The 18998-nt window shown below is 38.5% G+C and overlaps 2 protein-coding genes across 7 annotated transcripts in view; one reads left to right on the forward strand and one right to left on the reverse strand.

Annotated features, from left to right (window-relative positions):
- nf1a (neurofibromin 1a) overlaps positions 1 to 18998 on the forward strand; it is a 135153-nt gene that overhangs the window by 100544 nt on the left and 15611 nt on the right. For all 6 annotated transcript variants that reach the window (XM_080888706.1, XM_080888701.1, XM_080888704.1 and 3 more), the window contains 5 exons: positions 10239 to 10671; positions 10803 to 11143; positions 12215 to 12417; positions 14738 to 14931; positions 15012 to 15152. In XM_080888706.1, coding sequence (XP_080744832.1) covers positions 10239 to 10671; positions 10803 to 11143; positions 12215 to 12417; positions 14738 to 14931; positions 15012 to 15152 — 1312 coding nt within the window. The remainder of the gene's footprint in view (positions 1 to 10238; positions 10672 to 10802; positions 11144 to 12214; positions 12418 to 14737; positions 14932 to 15011; positions 15153 to 18998) is intronic.
- On the reverse strand, positions 2849 to 5729 carry evi2b (ecotropic viral integration site 2B). Its single transcript, XM_080889514.1, has 2 exons — positions 5588 to 5729; positions 2849 to 5213 (listed from the first exon to the last, which is right to left on the reverse strand). Exon 2 carries the CDS (start codon positions 5177 to 5179, stop codon positions 3881 to 3883), a length of 1299 nt encoding a protein of 432 aa, XP_080745640.1. The 5' UTR covers positions 5180 to 5213; positions 5588 to 5729; the 3' UTR covers positions 2849 to 3880.

Below are 18998 nucleotides of genomic sequence, written 5' to 3' on the forward strand. Positions count from 1 at the left end.
CAATGTGCTACATGCATCACTAGTTGATCCACTAAAAGTGTACTTTCCGCCACTTCACATTAAACTAGGCCTAATGAAAAACTTTGTCTTGGCAATGGATCGTAATGGAAATGGCTTCCATTCCATTTGGAAAAACCAAAACTGATGCTAAAAGTAGAAATTTTTGTTGGTCCTGAAATCCGCTAAATGATGCATGATGACACATTCAGATCCAAACTGAACATGAATTCGCCGCTTGGGATGCATCTGTGCTAGTTGTGCAAAACTTTCTTGGCAACCATCAGGCTGAAAACTATGTTGAACTTGTAAGCAACATGTTAGCAGCATATCAGCAACTCTGCTGCTGAATGTGACTCAAAATGCATTTATAGCGGGGGGGTTTCACTCCAAATTTGGGTGGTGTGAGTGATTAACATGGAGAACAATTCCACCAGGATATTGCCAGCATGGAGAAAAGATATCAAGGCCACTTCAACCCCATAATGATGGGCAATTACTGCTGGCTTCTGCAGCGGTCAACAGCAGAGACTCACAAGCGCAAAAGCAAGTGCCTACAGCACTTTTTAACAGTGTATGTACAGTCCATAAACACTCAAGTGAACTATCTATTTACACGTTTGGTAAAGTGTACAAGTTTTTGTAATCTCTCACAGTTTTAAATCAAAATTTAGTTATGTACAGTGCCCATATAACGACTATAAAATCAGTTTCCTTTTCTGTCTGTATGAATAGCCATTGATACTGTGTATAACTTCAGAACCTGACATCCTAGACAAAATCCGACTACAGATTTGGACTCAGCACACTTGATTTAGTATACGACACATGAAATACCACAACTAGCAAACAAAAGTGTTTGTTTTATGATCCTGTGTTTTAGAAAATTCTAAATAAATCAAACCCTGCACACATAATGTTTTTTTTATAAAGTTCTTAAAGCTGTGTTCTGTACAATCATATCACACTAGAAAGAACAGTTCAAAGGAAACATTAAAAGCTCCAAATTACCTTTACATTCATATCTATGATGAGTATACATAAACCACTTTGCATCATGGTTTGCATTTTCTTTTCAAAGCAAAAGCAAAGCAAATCCCTGTTTTTAAAAATTGTGTAGACCTGTGGACTTTGCTGATTAAAATTAAGCCACTACACATTTACAGGCTAGTAAAAGCATCATGACTAGAATTATCATCAGTTTTCAAATTCCAAGGCTACTAAACATGCAGATTAAATATGGCAAGATAATCTGCATGCAGAGTTTCCACTGGTCCTTCCATCAGACTGTGAGCCCCACCTATTGCTCCTCGGTTACACTGTTTTCATGAAAAAGCAGAAATGAACTTTGCGCACACACCAAGCAACTTTTCTCTGCTGAATGTGTAAGAAATAGGTGTTAGTGTGTTAGGTTTATGCCTGAATGTTGCAATGTGCTATTAAAACTGCAATGCATGCATTCATGCACATGACACAGTAACACAAGATGACTCATAATCTGATGGTAAATAATGTTTTGTGTTCTCTGTACATCTTAGCTCAGGTAATAAGGCAGGTCATCTGCTAATCTGAAGGTTAGGGGTTCCATCCCTACAGTTCGCATGCCAAATATCCTTTCACAAGATACTAACACCCCCGTTGCTCTCCGATGCATCAGTTTGGAGTATGATTGCGTGTGAATGTTAGATAGAAAGCACTTGCATAGAAAAACTTATTTTCTTAAATCAAAAGGATATTGATTCTCTTTCAGCTTCCTCACATTTATCCGAATTGCCACGCTGTTTTCAGAGAGCAACACTTGTGTGAAACCTGAGCTTAAACTGGAATTTTGAGCCACTAATTTGCTCTTGGCACAAGGCTGGTTTTTACTGCAGTTAACTGCATCTTTTTATAAAAATAAAGCACATTCTTAATAGATCCCCCAGCAATTGCGACATCACAGTAATTTGTCTCACTTAGTAAATCTGTCCCATAGCATCTAAAATTAAATTAATCTTATTTGTTATATTTTACTGTTGTGATACTAGGTAACTAATTTTATCATGCCTGTTAAGGCAGTGCTATCTATCACTTATTCCAGCAGACTATTCTGGAGTAAAATTATACTAAAGACTGCAATATAACAAAGGACTTTACTGATTAGCACCAGTTGCACAGAACCTTAAGTACTATTATTAATTAATATAGATCTTGAGCTTATATAGCATTCTGTGTTCTTCGTGCAAGGCTACAGTTCAATCAGAAGTAGTTTTTATTGCAGCAGTGTGAGGTTCTTCTTTCAGCTGTGAATTTAATGAACTGTTGTTAAAAACTATATCAGGAGGATATTCAATGAAAATGGGGAAAGGCACTCACAGATAACATTTACCAGAGCTGAGCAACTTTTTTTTAAATTATATTGTGTTTTGTCATGAATGGTCAGATGGGCCATCTCAGTGAATTATGGAGTGGTGTTTTCTCCTCCCTTTTCTTAAAGGATGGTCCAGTGTACACTATGCTAAAGGAACCAATAAAGGAAGAATTTACCCTCCTTCCCTTATTATTTGGAGAATTGGTACAGCTCTTATTATGGCCATCACACAGATACTTCAGGTCCCGTCTGAGTTTCTGTTTTATGATGGTGGCACCTATACTTATACTACCACGCCAGAGAAGTAAAACTTGTAAAGACAACGATCAATGATTAGTCTTTGAAAGCTTTGTGGTTTTATGCAATTTAATTTATTAACTCAAAAAGTACTGGATAATTATCAAATGGATAATTGTTAAACATAAAATAGTTTTCTCTTAATATTTTTTAATACCTAGCATTCTAATCAACTTAAATGATGATCAGTATTGCCATATTAAACTAAATGTGGTTGCGCAACTAGGTCCATTGCTGACTAAAAACGCCACGCTATGTAAGTGAGAAACAGAAATGGAAAATTAGAGTAATGAGGGGTTTTTGTTTGTCTTTCCCAAATGTGATTGTAAAGAAACAACCCAATTGTGAACAATGGAACAATTATTTTAATTATTTAAGAAATTTAAAAAGGTTATTGAAAATTTTTTAAATTATTTCTTTTGAAATAATTTAATTCTCTGCAAATTGAGCAGAGAGCTAAAACAATTTATTTGCATTATATTAGTTGTACAAGCTCCACTGTTACTAATGTTGAACTAAATTATAAAAGGCTGCCTGAGAAACGTGCTTCTGAGGTTTACATAAGCTTAATTGTTTTTGGAATTAAAGATAAAAAGTAACGTTTGCAGAAAGGTTCTGAATGTCATTTAAACGAAACTAAAGCCATAGCGCACCTCCAGATTCTTACATGCAATTGTAAGTACAGGAAATTTTATTGGGGGATATTTAGTTTTCTTACTTTTCTATTGCATATGCCATATTGTGCAAAACGAATATTATTAAGATAGGCATGTATGTACCAGAGCTTGCTTTTGATGTGGCCAAGCGAACTGAATGATATTTGAAATGAGACAGATCTTATTCACATGAATGTTAAAAAGGAAGCTTCCTGTTCACATCATGGTATGGTATTTATTCACACTGTTACATGACACAGTGTAAATAAAACTGCTTGCTGTGCAATGTTATTATCTGTTAGCAGCAAGAAAATGCCCCTACATGTAGCGTATGATTATTATTTTGCATATTCCTACTCTTACTAACACAGAAAACTACAATTAATCAACCTTACTATGTTGTTCTTCAGGTTTTGCTGTAGAAATCATGGTTAACATCACACAATCTCAATTATTTCCGAATGCACTAACAACATGGTTTCCTGTTTTTGTAGTTACCTTTGCTGCTACCAGGAAACCAATGAAGGGTGTTATAACTGGTACCCTACATCTGCTGGATTTGTTTAGAGATCAAGTTCGCTTAAGGTTCCATAAGGGCATTGTTCATTTGTTCAGACATATTTTCCATGACTTCAGATTGATTTGACTGATTTGCAGAAAGGTCTTGACGGAGGCTTGAATTATTTGTGGACACAGGGTTGTTAGTTTGCAAAGAGACAGCCGAAACACAGTTTTCAGCAGTCTCTGCGATGTCTACTGTGGTTTTCATTTCAGGAAAAACTGCATTAGTCCCATTGCTTTCTGGTCCGATGTCTACTGTGGTTTTCATTTCAGGAAAAACTGCATTAGTCCCATTGCTTTCTGGTCCATCATTTCCATCAACTGTTTGGCCAAATGTGGTCCCCTGGTTTTTATCTCCAAATGTAGTAACTTGAGTCATGTCTTCTAACTCCTCATCTGTTTCCGGAAGCAAGGACAATCTTTTGGACAGTCTTGCAGGTAGAAAGCTGGCTACAGAAATTCGGTTAGGTGGCCTCATTGTTACCTGGCCATTGTTAGCTCCACCCTCTAGAAATGGCGAAGGACCCGCCCAGTCTGTAGTTGATACCTGCTGCTTCTGAAGCTTCCGTTTCTTAATAAAGATGATCAGGAATCCTACCATCATCACTAACAGGGATCCACCGATTAGTCCGGCCACTACTTTGCCATGGTTAGTTTTCTTTGTTTCTGAAGGTTCTTGTATTTTCCTTTTTCTGATATTGTTGATGGATGTTGAAGTTTTGTATAAGCCTGTGGAATGTTTCACATCATCACCTGTAGCTGGACTCATGCTTTCAGACTTGTCTTCTTCAGGTGTGGTAAATGTGTTAGTAGTAGAGATGAGTTTTGTAGACTTCGGTGAAAATGTAGGTGGATAGGGGTTTGTGTGCCTCCTAACGTGTGTGCTTAATGTCTTCTGGCTTTGGGTTGAGTTGATTATCACTGGAGTTACACTTGTAGGTGTTGCTGGGGTGCCAGTTAGATCTGTCATTGAAGATTTGATGACTGTAGATTGTATTTCTGTTAAGGATTCCATGGAAGTACTGTTTAAGTGAGGCGATGCAGAACTGGTAGGAGCTGGTGCTGTCTTAGTATTAGGTAGGATCGTATTCGAGGGCATTGTTTGACTTCTTCGTTGTGCGTCTTTCGTGGCAGGTATTTTCTCTGAGTATGCCTGAGTATGTGTTGTCAGCTCATTGTGAGAGAATGATTCTACAGTTACCACAGAGCTGGAGACTTCACTTTGATTAGATGTCACTGCATTGCTTGATGTCACTGCATTGCTTGCTGCCAGTGGCAGCAGCCATATGAACGTGAGGCTTGTAAAATCTGTGGTCATTGCTGTCCTCAGAATGGCTACTGTGTCTCTGAAGCTAGAACAGAGGAAATTATTTTGTCAGAGCACGTAGTCTGAAGTAGTATCATTTGAATAAAGAACGTTTAGTGATATGCAATATAATATGTTTTAGGAAATGGTAAGTTCCTCAAAATGCTCGTAATCCACCATAGGTTTGAATGGTACGCAATTTACCAGTTTCAAACACTGCTTTTACCATTTTCATCTAATTTACATTTATGTATCCTCTGTTGTTTAATAACATTTTACACATAACATTTAGTTTTTAGGTGTGTGTGTGTGTATAGATATAGATATGTCTCAATTTCACATAATCATCAATTTAAAGTTGTCAAGCTGTGAGTTGGACCCAAAACTGTATCAGTAATCTAGTAATTTAGATTTACATACCAGTGTCTGTACGCAGGTGAACACTCAAAGCTGTTGGTTGTGTCCTTCCAGGGTGTATTAAAAGCCGAATATTGCTGTTGCTGTCTGGCAGAGTTGCTATCTCTAAGGAAGTAAGATCTTGGGGGTTGGACAGTTTGTCGCTGCTGAAATTTCGAGACTGATTCTTGCACCACTTACAGGAAGCGTGACACGTGAAATCATTCTCAGTGTCCTATGTTAAATATAGTAGTTCATGTTTTACAACCAAGTCTTGTGTTAAAAATGTTTGCTGAAACAATGCTGAATTAATCTGTAAAATTCTAAAGATTGACTTTTAAAAAGTGTGAATTTTAAATTTTCATGAGTGCTCTTTGGTTTTAAGAAGGAAAAGGCATTCTTTAAGTTTAAATGTCCAGAACAGTAACATATCATAACTGAAATAGCAGCATGGTAGCAGCTCATGTCTGTTTTTTAGGACATAGTTTGAGTAAGGTAAGGACATTTATTAGCCACACCATTGATGCCTGTGAAAGGTAAACTCACCTTGTTATCATACTGCATTCTCAACCACAAAATCTACAGGATCTGCGATACACAAAAACATACAAACAGAGATCACTTTCCCATGCCCTGACAGGTCAGAGATATTTTGACTGCATAAGGAGGGCATATACAGTCCTGATCAAAAGTTTAAGACCACTTCACTTGAAGAATGGCAAAAAAATCATATTTTTGCATGGCTGGATCTTAACACGATTCCAAGTAGAGCATGTAATGTGCAAGAAATGGGACTGAGACAGAACATTTTTTTGAGCATGCAATTTATTGAAAACAACACTTAAACTGAAATAGGCTGTTTGACAGCTGATCAAAGGTTTAGGACGCACATGCACATAGGACATAGCCAGCAGCCGTTTGACGCCCCTGCACTTCCCGAAGCTCAATTGTTCCACTGAAGGAAAAAGCACCCCAGACCATTATGGCACCCCCTCCACTGTGGCGCATAGAAAACATCTCAGGTGGGATCTGCTTGTCATGTCAGTAACGTTTTTGAAGCCCTTCAGCCTCAGATGCTATCTGATGGTTATGAGACTGCAGTCTGCACCAGTAACGGCCTTAATTTGGGTCGAGGATAGTCCAGTGTATTGACGGACAGCCAATTGGATCCTCCAGCTCAGTGCTTGTGAAATTTTTGGGGGTCTTCCACTTGACGTTTTGGTTCCATAACCCTAAGGATCATTTAAGAAATTCCAAATGACCGTCTTACTGGGTCCCACCTTGGCAGTGATGTTGCGCTGAGAGACCCTGCTTATGCAGTTCAGCAACCCGACCGCGTTCAAAAAGGTAAAGTTTTTTTGCCTTTGCCATCAGAACGTCATAACAGTCTGACTACCTGACAGAAGATGACAATGAATCCACATTTTTGCACAGATTTGGCTTTTTTAAGGCATGTGGCCCTAAACTTTTGATCAGCTGTAAAACAGCCTGTTTCAATTTAAGCATTGTTTCAATAAATTGCATGCTCCAAAAAAATGTCTCACTCCCATTTCTTCTTGTTTTATGTTGAAGCTCTATTTGGATCCTTGTTAAGATCCAACCATGCAAAATATGATATTTTTTGCCATTTTTCAAGTACAATACAGTTCAATACAGTTTAGAAGTTTAGAACAACTTTTAATCAGAACTGTATCATAACAGGAATGGGTGGGGTTTTTTCTGGGTTACTGACAGGTGTGTGGCTTGTACATGTTATTTAATCAAGCAGAATAACAGTTCTATAAGTAGTCACTGTTGTGGCCTGTTTTGTTGTCGAATGATTATATAGTATAGATCTTTAAAAATTTTAAGAATAATAATTGCCATTGCACAAATACATTTTGGATTTTCTCTAATCCACACAGGGTCAAAAGTATATATTCAAGCTCAAAGTGTTGTCTTTTAACAAGACATAGTTTGTATTTGTCAGCATAGAAGAAATAGCTTGATAGTACTTATTTCATTGACCAATACTCTACGAGTACAAGAAACTATTGATTTTCCAAAGCTGGTAAGATCTCTTGGAGCCTTTGTACAGATGTGCAGATTTCAAGAAGTTGATATCTGTTGAAACTGTTTTACAAAAGTTATTTGGATGTGTCACCACTTTGCCAAGCTCTTGAAAAACACCCAAATTGTCACTTGTTAATGGCTACCAAAAGCATCTGGTCTAGGTGCAACTAAGGAACATGTAGCCAAATATTAGTGGGGGGTGTATATATATATTTGAACTTGTGTGGACATTTTTGGTCATGTATGATTATGAAATCCAAAATAAATTCTACAGTACATCCAGTTCTTGGTTGTTTTTTGTGTGTTTTTCTTTTAGTCCTTGAAGGTATATTGATGAGACTCAGTCGACCAGGGAAAACAACAATGGAAAGAAATAATTTAAAGCTCAAAATGTCCATGACGAGTGTATGGAAACTTTTGACCACAACTTTCTCTGTCTGTGTGTGTGTGTGTATAGGGCTCATAATTGACAAATATTGATTTGACTCATGAAACACTGACACCAATACAAAGGTCAATTTATTTAAAAACTGGCAAATATTACAAGTATTTAAGTTATAACCAATAATTAAATTGTTGAAAATTCATTTAAAAGATTAGACATAGCTGAAACAGATTCAGAGTTAAGTTTCCAGCATTTCTATTATCAATTTAGCCCATTATCTCTTCAAAACTGTGAATGTATGTTGACCTTGTTTTTGTTAATCTGCTTTTTGTTCATTATGTAAGTTATTATGCTATGTTATGTTACTGATGCAAATCATGCGCACAACAAATATGGACCGTGCTATGTTATGTGTTTAAAAGTTATGATGTCTTTCTTTCTTTCGTTCTTTCTTTCTGTTTTAATTGAACACTCAGGACCAGGCTTTAAAGATTTACTACGAGATATAGAACTATGTAACATGTTAAAAGTATCCTTATCTAAGCAAAAACTATGCTTTTTGGTGTGTGCACCCAAAGCTCTTTATTCTGTCAGCACTAATGTAGTAAATTGCATATGATGCCCTACATTTAACAAGATGAAAATAAACGGGAATAGTGATGCAACAACAAAATTATCAGTTTATTTACCAAATTTCCATTCTCACTTTGTTGACTGCCTTCAGCAAATAAGAAAACAGTCACCACTCTATTATAGCTTTTTCTTTCCTTGTGTCCGTTTCATGAATGCGTTTGAAAGACTTTCAAAGTTATTTATTTCTGTCCAAAAAAAGAGCAAAATAAAAATTAAAAAAAATCTCCATTAATATAATTCGTTTATTTTATTTTATATTTGCCCATGATTTAACAATTGGTGCATCTCTGTTGGAAAGGATGTGATTGAAACAAGCCAAGTTAATATATTTTAAATCAGCTAAACTGATTAGTTGTGTATGTGACTGGATTTACTGAAGTAGGGTTACCTCCTTACACAACAAGGGGCATGTCTTCTAAATCCCTGGGAATCTCCAAACAGGAGTCCTTGAAGTTGGAGCTGTGCATATGACTTTGATCGTCCTCAGGATTAAACGCTATTGCCATTGCCCCTTCCTTGAGTCCTGCCCCATCGTCCTCCATTGTCCCTTTTGTTTCAGCCTGCCTCTCTTCCTCAGTCTTGTCTTCTTTCACCTCCTCAAGCATGACACTGGCATCATATGGTCCAACCAGGCCTGCAATCTCTGGTTGGTCTGTGCCCCAGTAGCCTGTACTGCTTACTAAGTCCATGTTGGACCGTGAGGTGCGAGGGCCATAAACCTGGCGCTGAAGGCTGCAGACCTGGCATGCCAGTACCACAGTAGCAGCCAGCAAGCACACAATGAGACCTCCAGCTGAACTTATAGCAATCAGACCCATCTCAGTGTCAACCAAGCAGTCACCACGAGTGCCATTGATGGAGTTTTTGTCTTCACTTGTTCTGAGGGTAGTACTCACAGCAAGTGTGGGGCTGCTTCTTTGGTCTTGTGAATAGTCTTGTGAATATATTTGAGTTGTTGAAAGGACTGCGTCAGCACCGACAGGGCAGAGTGGCAGGTGGTTGAGCAGGAGAAACAGCCAAAGAGTTTTTGCACCTTCCATCATCTCTGAAATTCAGAAACTGTTTTAGAAAAAGTAAAGCTGAAAAAAAATGTAGAACGTTATTCCAGAATGCCACTACAAGAGCTCATGATCAGAAGGTTGTTTGAACAGTTCTAGTTAAATTTTTTTTAAAGGAAATGCTTGACTTTTGTGCTTTTAATATGATTCAAAGATGCTGCATGACAAATTCTTACCTGAAGTAGTCCTATGGAGGTCTTGGGGAAGAAATGGCACGTGACACCTGCTGCAAACTGACTGTTGAGATGGTCTGAAGTCACTTCCTGACCCCTCTTTCTGCTGGGTTTTTTTTTGTCTTTTGGTTTGTTTGTTTTTTTGCAGAGGGTGTGATTATTTCAGAGCCTTGGGTTTGATACCACAGAGGCTTGCAGGGCTCTTACAAAAAAGGACAGACAAAAAGAAGCAATCTTTTTCAGAAATGAAGCTTTTCAGAGTTCAACCACATAGAATGCAATGAACAATTTAAGCCTCACATTTATACAACTGATCTAAAAAATAAAACTATTTCGTATTTAACCATAATGAATTTTTTCCCCCTTTTCTTTAGGTTCAAAACGGGCCAGATCAATGGTGACCTGCTCATCTACCATGTCCTTCTCACCCTCAAACCCTACTATGCTAAGCCCTATGAGATAGTGGTAGACTTAACACATGTTGGACCCAGCAATCGTTTCAAGACTGACTTCCTCTCTAAGTGGTTTGTTGTCTTTCCTGGCTTTGCATATGAGAATGTGGCAGCTGTTTATGTCTACAACTGCAACACTTGGGTAAGAGAGTACACCAAGTATCATGAGCGGCTGCTGACAGGCCTAAAAGGGAGCAAGCGGCTCCAGTTCATTGATTCTCCAGCTAAGTTGGCAGAGCACATTGAACCTGACCAACAGAAGCTGCCTGCAGCCACACTGATACTGGAGGAAGACCTTAAAGTGTTCCACAATGCCCTCAAACTGGCCCACAAAGATACCAAGGTCTCAATTAAGGTAAGGTTTCAGCCAGTGAACTTGCACTAAAAATGAGCAACATAGAAATATTACCACTAAATAAACATATTAAATCACTAAAATCGTAACAGAGGTGTATCTTTAACCATCTTTATTTTCTTCTTGACCAGGTGGGTTCAACAGCCGTTCAGGTGACCTCAGCTGAGCGCACCCGCGTCCTTGGCCAGCCTGTCTTCCTCAACGATGTATATTATGCCTCCGAGATTGAGGAAATTTGCCTTGTGGATGAGAGTCAGTTCACCCTCACCATGGCCAACCAGGGCACACCCCTCACTTTCATGCACCAGGAGTGTGATGCCATAGTTCAGTCTATCATCCATATCCGGACACGCTGGGAGTTGTCGCAGCCTGACTCCATCCCTCAGCACACTAAAATCCGACCAAAAGATGTGCCTGGCACTCTCCTCAACATTGCTCTTCTCAACCTGGGCAGTTCTGACCCCAGCCTCAGGTCTGTCCTGTAGGGTCATTGTTTTGTTATTCTAGGCCAAATTCTTTGGCTTTATGGGGAATAAAGTAGGTCTGTAAAAATAACAAAGAATGTGTTTAATTTAAAATATAACTGAGATTTTTTGCTTCGGAACCAGTGACACATGAATATTTGAGCATACTTTAGGTTTAAAGTTTAGACTTTGTATAAAGGTTGCTGGAAGTAAACCTAATGCAGAAGCACCTTAAACTTAGTGACTCCTGCTTGTATAAATGTTTGATAAAACAACCCTATTGCTCACATGTCTATGAAAACATAAATTTGAAGGTACTACAATGTATGAATACATTGTATTTACATCATAAATTATAGCCCCATGTAGATGAAAATTAGATTATAAAACTAATACAAAGCAAAAACTATAGCAGTGGTCAAAAAACTCAATGCTTCAAAGTCAAATTTCAGAAACCAGCAGTTAACTGGATTAGCGATACATTCATTTTTTATACACTGTGTTTAAAGGTTTAGTTCAACCACCCCTCATTTCTTTGTTTTCCTTGAAAGAACCAGACATGAGCAATCGCTTTCTGGGCTTTCTTAATGTCTTCTTAATGGCACCTTTTTTTACTTAAATACTTACTTTTAGTCTAGTCCTTGTACATCAGAAAAGTATTCCTGAAGACTACTTGAAGAAATTACAAGAAAGCTTCCCTAAAAGTTGTTTTGTTAAAAAAAATATGGGTGGACCAAAACACTGTTTTGCCTGTATTTTACTCACTAGCTCACTGCATCTATTTCCCATTTACCTAGCAAAATATAAAGAAATGAGGGATGGCTCAAGACTTTTGCGCAGTAATGTACACTTTGAACATGAGCCTAAATATTTTTGATCCAATGCAAGTGGTTCAGTTTCAAAGGAAAAACTCGAACATTTTAGCACATCTTATTGTCTTTCCAGTTTTCAGTTGAGCTTCACCGACCTGAAATAAAACTTTTGATCTACTCATTTACAACACCTATGTTTTTCAACTCAAACCTGTAAAAGTAAAGACTAAAACTGTTTTTACACTGACTTATCTGTTTCATATCCAGATCTGCAGCTTACAACCTATTGTGTGCTTTGACCTGCACCTTTAATCTGAAGATAGAGGGCCAGCTGCTGGAGACATCAGGTCTCTGCATCCCAGCCAACAATACGCTCTTTATAGTTTCCATCAGCAAAACTCTGGCAGCCAACGAACCTCATCTGACTCTGGAGTTTCTGGAGGAGTGCATCTCAGGCTTCAGCAAGTCTAGTAAGTCTGCTTACCATCGTACTGGTTACCATACATAAGCTCTCACATACACTCAGTCATGAAACTGCGTCAGTTTATTATTCAAAGATGTTACCTCTCTAAATGGGAATAGATACATTGTACTCATACCGCCACCAGCTCACCTCACTGAAATGCATAAAGTTTTAAGGTTTTTGTTTCTTTTTTTACATAACTGTGGTGGGGAGGGGAGCGTTTGGGAATGACAATATGGTTTATGATTTTACGTAGATGCTGAAGTGCACAGTGCACAAAGGTCGCCAACTTTCTGTATGGTCAATCGCTACATACCTCCAAACTTCATGAAGCCTTCAAATTAGCTCAAGACTTTGCACAAAAAGCTTCCTGGAATAGGTTTTCATGGCAGAGCAGCTGCATCCAAGCCTTACATCACCAAGTATAAGGCAAAGCTTTGGATGCAGTGGTGTAAATCACACAGCCACTGGACTCTAGAGCAGTAAACACTTGTTTTGGCAATCCAATTGACGAATATCGGTTTGGCAGCTCCCAGGAGAAAGATACTGATTGCACTGTGCCAAGTATTAAGTTTGGTGGACGTTGATTGTGGTGTTGTTGTTTTTCAAGAGCTGTGCTCAGGCCCCTAGTTCCAGTAAAAGCAACTCTTCATTTGTGAGCTTCATTTCATTGATTCAGCATACGAAGACATTTAGGGCATTTTCATGCTCACAACTTTGTGGGAACAGTCTGGTTTGGGGATGGACCTTCCTATTCTAACATGATCTTGAATCCAGCTCTACTAGTAATTATTTTAAGCCTATTTCAATAGGCCATTTATAAGCAAATTACTAGAAAAAATAGTAGAAAATCAGTTCTGATCTTTACTGTGCAGATGACATATTTTTACCCTTTTCAGTCGGGCTTTCAGAGGCAGCGTTCCACTGAGACCGCTCCTTTGAAGGTCTGTAATGATCTTCTAATGGCTTCTGATGCAGGGAATTGTTCTGTGATCATTTTGTTTGGTCATAGCGCAGCCTTTGATACCATTGGAAACAAATTCCTACTTAATAGGCTTAAAGCTTTAGCTGGTGTATATGGCTCTGCCAGAGAAAGAAAGCCAGAATGGTTTTCTTCATACTTATCTGATAGGACCTTCTTTGTTAGAACAGACAAGTTCTCCTCTAACATTTCCTTCCTGACCTGCGGGGTTCCACAGGGTTCAGTTTTGAGTCCATTATTATTTTCTTTCTACATGCTTTCTTTAGCTTATTTAGTCTTTTAGTGACATTTCTTATCCATTGTATGCCAGTGACATATTCAGCTGTCATTAGCATACAATGGATAAGCTGTCATGTCTTTTAAGACTCATCTACTGGATAGGTTGTCCACCCTAATCCACTACTTAACTCAGATTGGCTCTCTATCTGTTACCTTGTTTTAAACACCAACAAGACTGAGACCGTGATTGCAGCTCCTCTTGAACTACATTCTGAAGTCAGTCAGGTTCTTGCTTCTTTCTGTCCTTGGAGTAATATTTGAGTTGCATGTAAAACCTTTGTCTGGTTCCTGTTTCTTTCATTTAAGGTACATTTCTAAATTGCAACATATGGTCTCCTCAGCTGAACTGCGTTTGTGTCATCGCATTTAGTGTAATGCTCTGTTTACCAGCTTGGACAAATCATCCCTTTTTCACCTCCAAGCTATACAAAGTGCTTCACCCAGACTGCTAACACGTTCTAGCAAGCGTGCTCACATTACTCCTGTTTTATGTTCTCTACATTGGCTCGCAAATAGATTTTAGAATTCATTTTAAAATTCTTGTTTTAGCATACAGAGCACCAATTGGCCAGGCCCCAGATTATTTATCTCAGCTTCTTACAAAATACACTGCTGCTCGTTGTCCACGTTCACAGACTCCGAGTCGGTTGGTTGTTCCCCATACAGAGCCTTTCAGCCTGTGGCACCAAGGCTGTGGATCAGTGTACCACCACAACTGTGTTTGGTTGACTCTGCTGATTCTTTAAAAAAAAAACATTTCTGTTTAATCCGGCTTTCTGTTCAGAAATGTATTTATTTATTTACTTATTTAAATTGATTAATTTATTTTAAAGCCACCTGTTAACTTTGCTGTATTTTATTAAATATTTTGTATTGTCTATTTTGGCACCTAATATTCTTGTTTATTTAGCCTGTTGTTACCCGCTATCTGTGAAAAGTGCTTAATAAATAAACTTAAGTTCATAAGTGTTTGAAGACAGGACCATTGAATATTTTTGGCAATATAGTGATATATTCTTAACATTAAAATAAACCGTAAGCTCTAAGTGCTGCTGTTCTCTTGCAGGCATCGAGCTGAAGCATCTCTGCTTGGAGTACATGACACCCTGGCTGCTCAACCTGGTCCGCTTCTGTAAGCACAATGACGATGCCAAGCGCCAGCGGGTCACTGCCATTTTGGACAAACTCATCACCATGACAATAAATGAAAAACAGATGTATCCCTCTATCCAGGCTAAGATCTGGGGCAGCCTTGGCCAGGTAAGTTTACCCAGCCCCTCAGCAGCTAAATAAGTACATGTGTCTCTTGGATTCTGGCCTTCTAACCATCTCACCTTCAGATAACAGACCTGCTGGATGTGGTCTTAGACAGCTTTATTAAGACCAGTGCCACAGGAGGCCTGGGTTCCATCAAAGCAGAGGTTATGGCTGATACTGCAGTGGCTCTAGCCTCAGGAAATGTCAAATTGGTCTCCAACAAGGTGAGAGCACATTGGCAACTAATACACACAGAAAATAATCATGTTGAATCATGTTGCAACTCGTGGAGAGGATTTAATGGTATTGATGATGGAAAGTGACTTGGGGTTCTGTTAAATGAGCAGAGCAGGTTGTTTGAGTAAACAACTGATCAATTAAAGCGGTTGTAAAAACCATCGCATTATGTTAAACAGGACAAATCCTACATTATATTTCATACAAACACATATGCTCATTATCCTATACATTTTAATATACATAAGAAGTGGACGAAATACTTTATTTTCATTAAGTAATTACTTTTCTTTACAGAACTTTCCTTCATTGCCAAATATCAAAATCAGGTGAAAAGGAGAAATTCAGTAATTACATACTGTTCCCACTAGGGGCATTTCTGTGCTGATTCACATCTGTTACAAAGAATATTGAAAGAGTTCTGGAAAAATATAAAACAATAAACGTCCATCAGAAAGAGAGCTTATATATTCTTCCACTTGGGGAACTGCAATGCACTTTCCTGCCATTTGTCAAACTCTTCTGTTTCTGAGCACTGTGCTTTTATTATCTGTGTATGCTGCATTGTGTTATGCAATATATCACAATGCGTGGCAGATATATATCAATATATAGCATTATTAGCCTTATGCACATCAACTGAGCCAGCTACCCACTGTCTTGAAACTACAGACAGTAGATATGGCACAACGGGGCCAGGGCATGATAGCAGTACCCTATCATGTACTGGCCCACAAATTTAACATCAAACCTTCTAGATATAGATATTTACACATAGACCGACACACACAAACCCTGACCTGGTGTTAACACTTCTTAATAGACTCACTTCTACTTGGTCCAGGTCAGCTCATTTGGTCATGGTTAATAAAGGATATACTATGTTTAAATTATGGATTAATGATTAATGCTTTCAGGCTGCAAGTTTAAAACGTGCTTCTGTGCTGCAACTGGATCTCATACTCTACGTTCTAGCTGTGTGTGCTACAGTTTTCATTTAGAAGAACAGCTGTACGTAAAGAGCAAAATTTCTCTGCCAGCTACTGGTCAGTCGAAACAGAGAGCCTGTAGTTCAGGACAGAAAAACAAATCAACAAAAAGCCACCACATCATGTGGCCTAAAAGCAGAAATGCACATGGACATGAGCCAAGGCAGCTGACAATTTTTTGCCTTTGTTATGTTTCCACACTGACAACCACAGTGGCCACATGACTTGCATCTTTGGGTTGTCTATCAAGTCCCAATTCAGTTCAGTTCAAGTTTATTTATATAATCAAATCACAACAACAGTTGCCTCATGGTGCGTTAAATTGTAAAGACCCTACAATAATTGTCCCACAGTTTTTAACATCAAATCTTTGGTGGTCAAAGGTTACAGTGACAGTGTCCCTTAAATTCTTAATTTTTTTCTCTTTACATCTCAAAGAAATCTCTACAAATTTGGCCAAAGTCTTTAGACTTCAGGAAAAAATCATTAGATTTTGGTGGTCAAGGGCATACTCCTACTCCTACACAGAAACCTAAAATATAAAATATATTTAAATGTTAAAGTCAGTTAATAATTACTTACATACTGATGGAAGAAATAAATCCAGCTGGGATTCACTCTTGATTTGTAGAAGCTAAAGAGACAAACTCATCTAATCACTATCCATTATCTGTGTGCTGTTGTTCCAAATCCAAGCTGCTGTTTGGATAAACAAACACAATATACACAGGCAGACACAAAAGAAAACCCAAGGCCCCCTGGCTCCGATTATAGCAGACACCATCACTGCACTCAATAGTGGCCATTGTGAAGACTGTTGACTAAGAAAAAATTGATCTTTGAGTTGTAGTATTGTTTTTCTCTGCAGGTCAGTTTGGTCTTACTAAAGTATTGTACTGAATTTGAAAAACGATATATAAAATTGAGCATTGTACATAGCTATTAGACGTCTTACTTGAGTCTTTATCCTGGTGTTATCTGTAGAGTTACAGCATGATGTCATGGCAGTACAGCCTACTGGACACAATGGCTTCTTGTTTGCTGTTCTTGAACTCTTTGTCTCCCAAAACTTGAATAAATGCCATTTTCTAACTGGTTAGAATAGCTGTATAGTCCAGTATGTCAGCTTCATAACCAAAATGATTATTAAGGGTCATGATTAGTATTATTAGTTTACTAGTGATACATTTATTATTAAGTTTGCATTTCCTCTTTAGTGTTGCCTTTATTGGCTCTGGTTAAGCACTCCTATAAAACCATGATTTTACTTGTACAAAATTTTACTTGAGTTCAAAATTTTTGAGAAGTTATTATTAGCTTACGCAAGGAGATACATCTTATAAGGCCTTAATGTACGTTTGTGGTTGTGTAAGGATAAAGCTTTTCTACCATTTTCTTTAAATAATCGTTTGATCGCTTGAAATTTTAAAAAGCAGCAGGAGGAAGTGGCTTTCAATGACATTTCCACAGGCTTCTACGGAGAACATAGACATTCACAATCTGATTGAATATCATGAGTAATGCCCCCAGTAAACTTTTTCCAGTTAACCCCTGTGGAAGTCGTCTTTAATACCGTAGCTTCTTAGAGATCGGGTGTGGTGTGTGGATGTGCTCTTCTCTTCTCTGTTTTGTTTTTTCTTTTTTCTTTATGCTCATAAAGTCTTGATAATGACAGAAACTGCCCTTCTAGAAAAATAGAAGAAAATAAAGTGTTTGATGTAAGGCATGCATTACACCCAACAACTTTCACAGGCACTTAGTAACTGTACTATTGTACAGATGCATTAAGCTGGAAAAGGCAACACATTTCTAAAAACGGTTTCTCACGTGGAGATTCCATCTTATGAATCTATGTTGCACAGACTGAAGGTCTGCAGGGGAGACGAGGAGGATGAGGAGAGCCCATGGGACTTCCTCTGAGCAAACATTGGATATGTCTGTGAAGGTTCTCAGTCATCCAGGTCATCGTAGTCAAAGGAGCTTGCAAAGAAAAGCGTCTGGACTTCTTTAAGTTGCTTGAAGACGTTTCACCTCTCATCCGAGAAGCTTCTTCAGTTCTAAGGTCAAATGGTGGAGAGTCCCAGATATAAACCTAGTGGGAGTGACCCCCCACAGAGGGATAAAGGACACTCTTTCGAGGATGCCAATGTTCACATTTTGGACAGAGAGGACACATGGTTTGAAAGAGGAGTGAAAGAAGCCATCTATGTCCACTGTGAGCGACCATCTTTGAACAGAGGCGGGGGTTTACGACACCAACTCTCTGCCATCTATAATCCAGTTTTGAGATCCCTTCCCAGACGCCTTAACGCCCACTCACATCCTGGGCCATCTGACCTCAGGAATTCGCATGATAAGGTGGGGCCAGGTTTCACAATGAACACACCCGAAACTCTGGCTGATTGGGACCCACACCCAGTTTCACACCTTGGCTCAGGCGATTAGAGGATCATCAGGGGGTCCTTTTGTCCCTCTGTGGGGGGAAACTCCCACTAGGTTTATATCTGGGACTCTCCACCATTTGACCTTAGAACTGAAGAAGCTTCTCGGATGAGAGGTGAAACGTCTTCAAGCAACTTAAAGAAGTCCAGACGCTTTTCTTTGCAAGCTCCTTTGACAAACATTGGATAGTTTTTCATGTCATAAATCAGATCTCATATGCAATACAGTACATTTTACTATTGGGGACTAGATTTCCACTCATTCTTATCGTAACTGTTCTGCTCCTGTGAGTTATTATTTTATTCTATAACAAATTCTGATACCTGCATCAATAACCCTGTACCAACAGACCAAGCTTTATTTATTTGTTTTTTCAACTTTCAGTTGTGAAAAATGGGTGAA

Source organism: Rhamphochromis sp. 'chilingali' (assembly GCF_963969265.1).
Source record: "Rhamphochromis sp. 'chilingali' genome assembly, chromosome: 8".
In the NCBI taxonomy this organism is placed as follows: Eukaryota; Metazoa; Chordata; class Actinopteri; order Cichliformes; family Cichlidae; genus Rhamphochromis; species Rhamphochromis sp. 'chilingali'.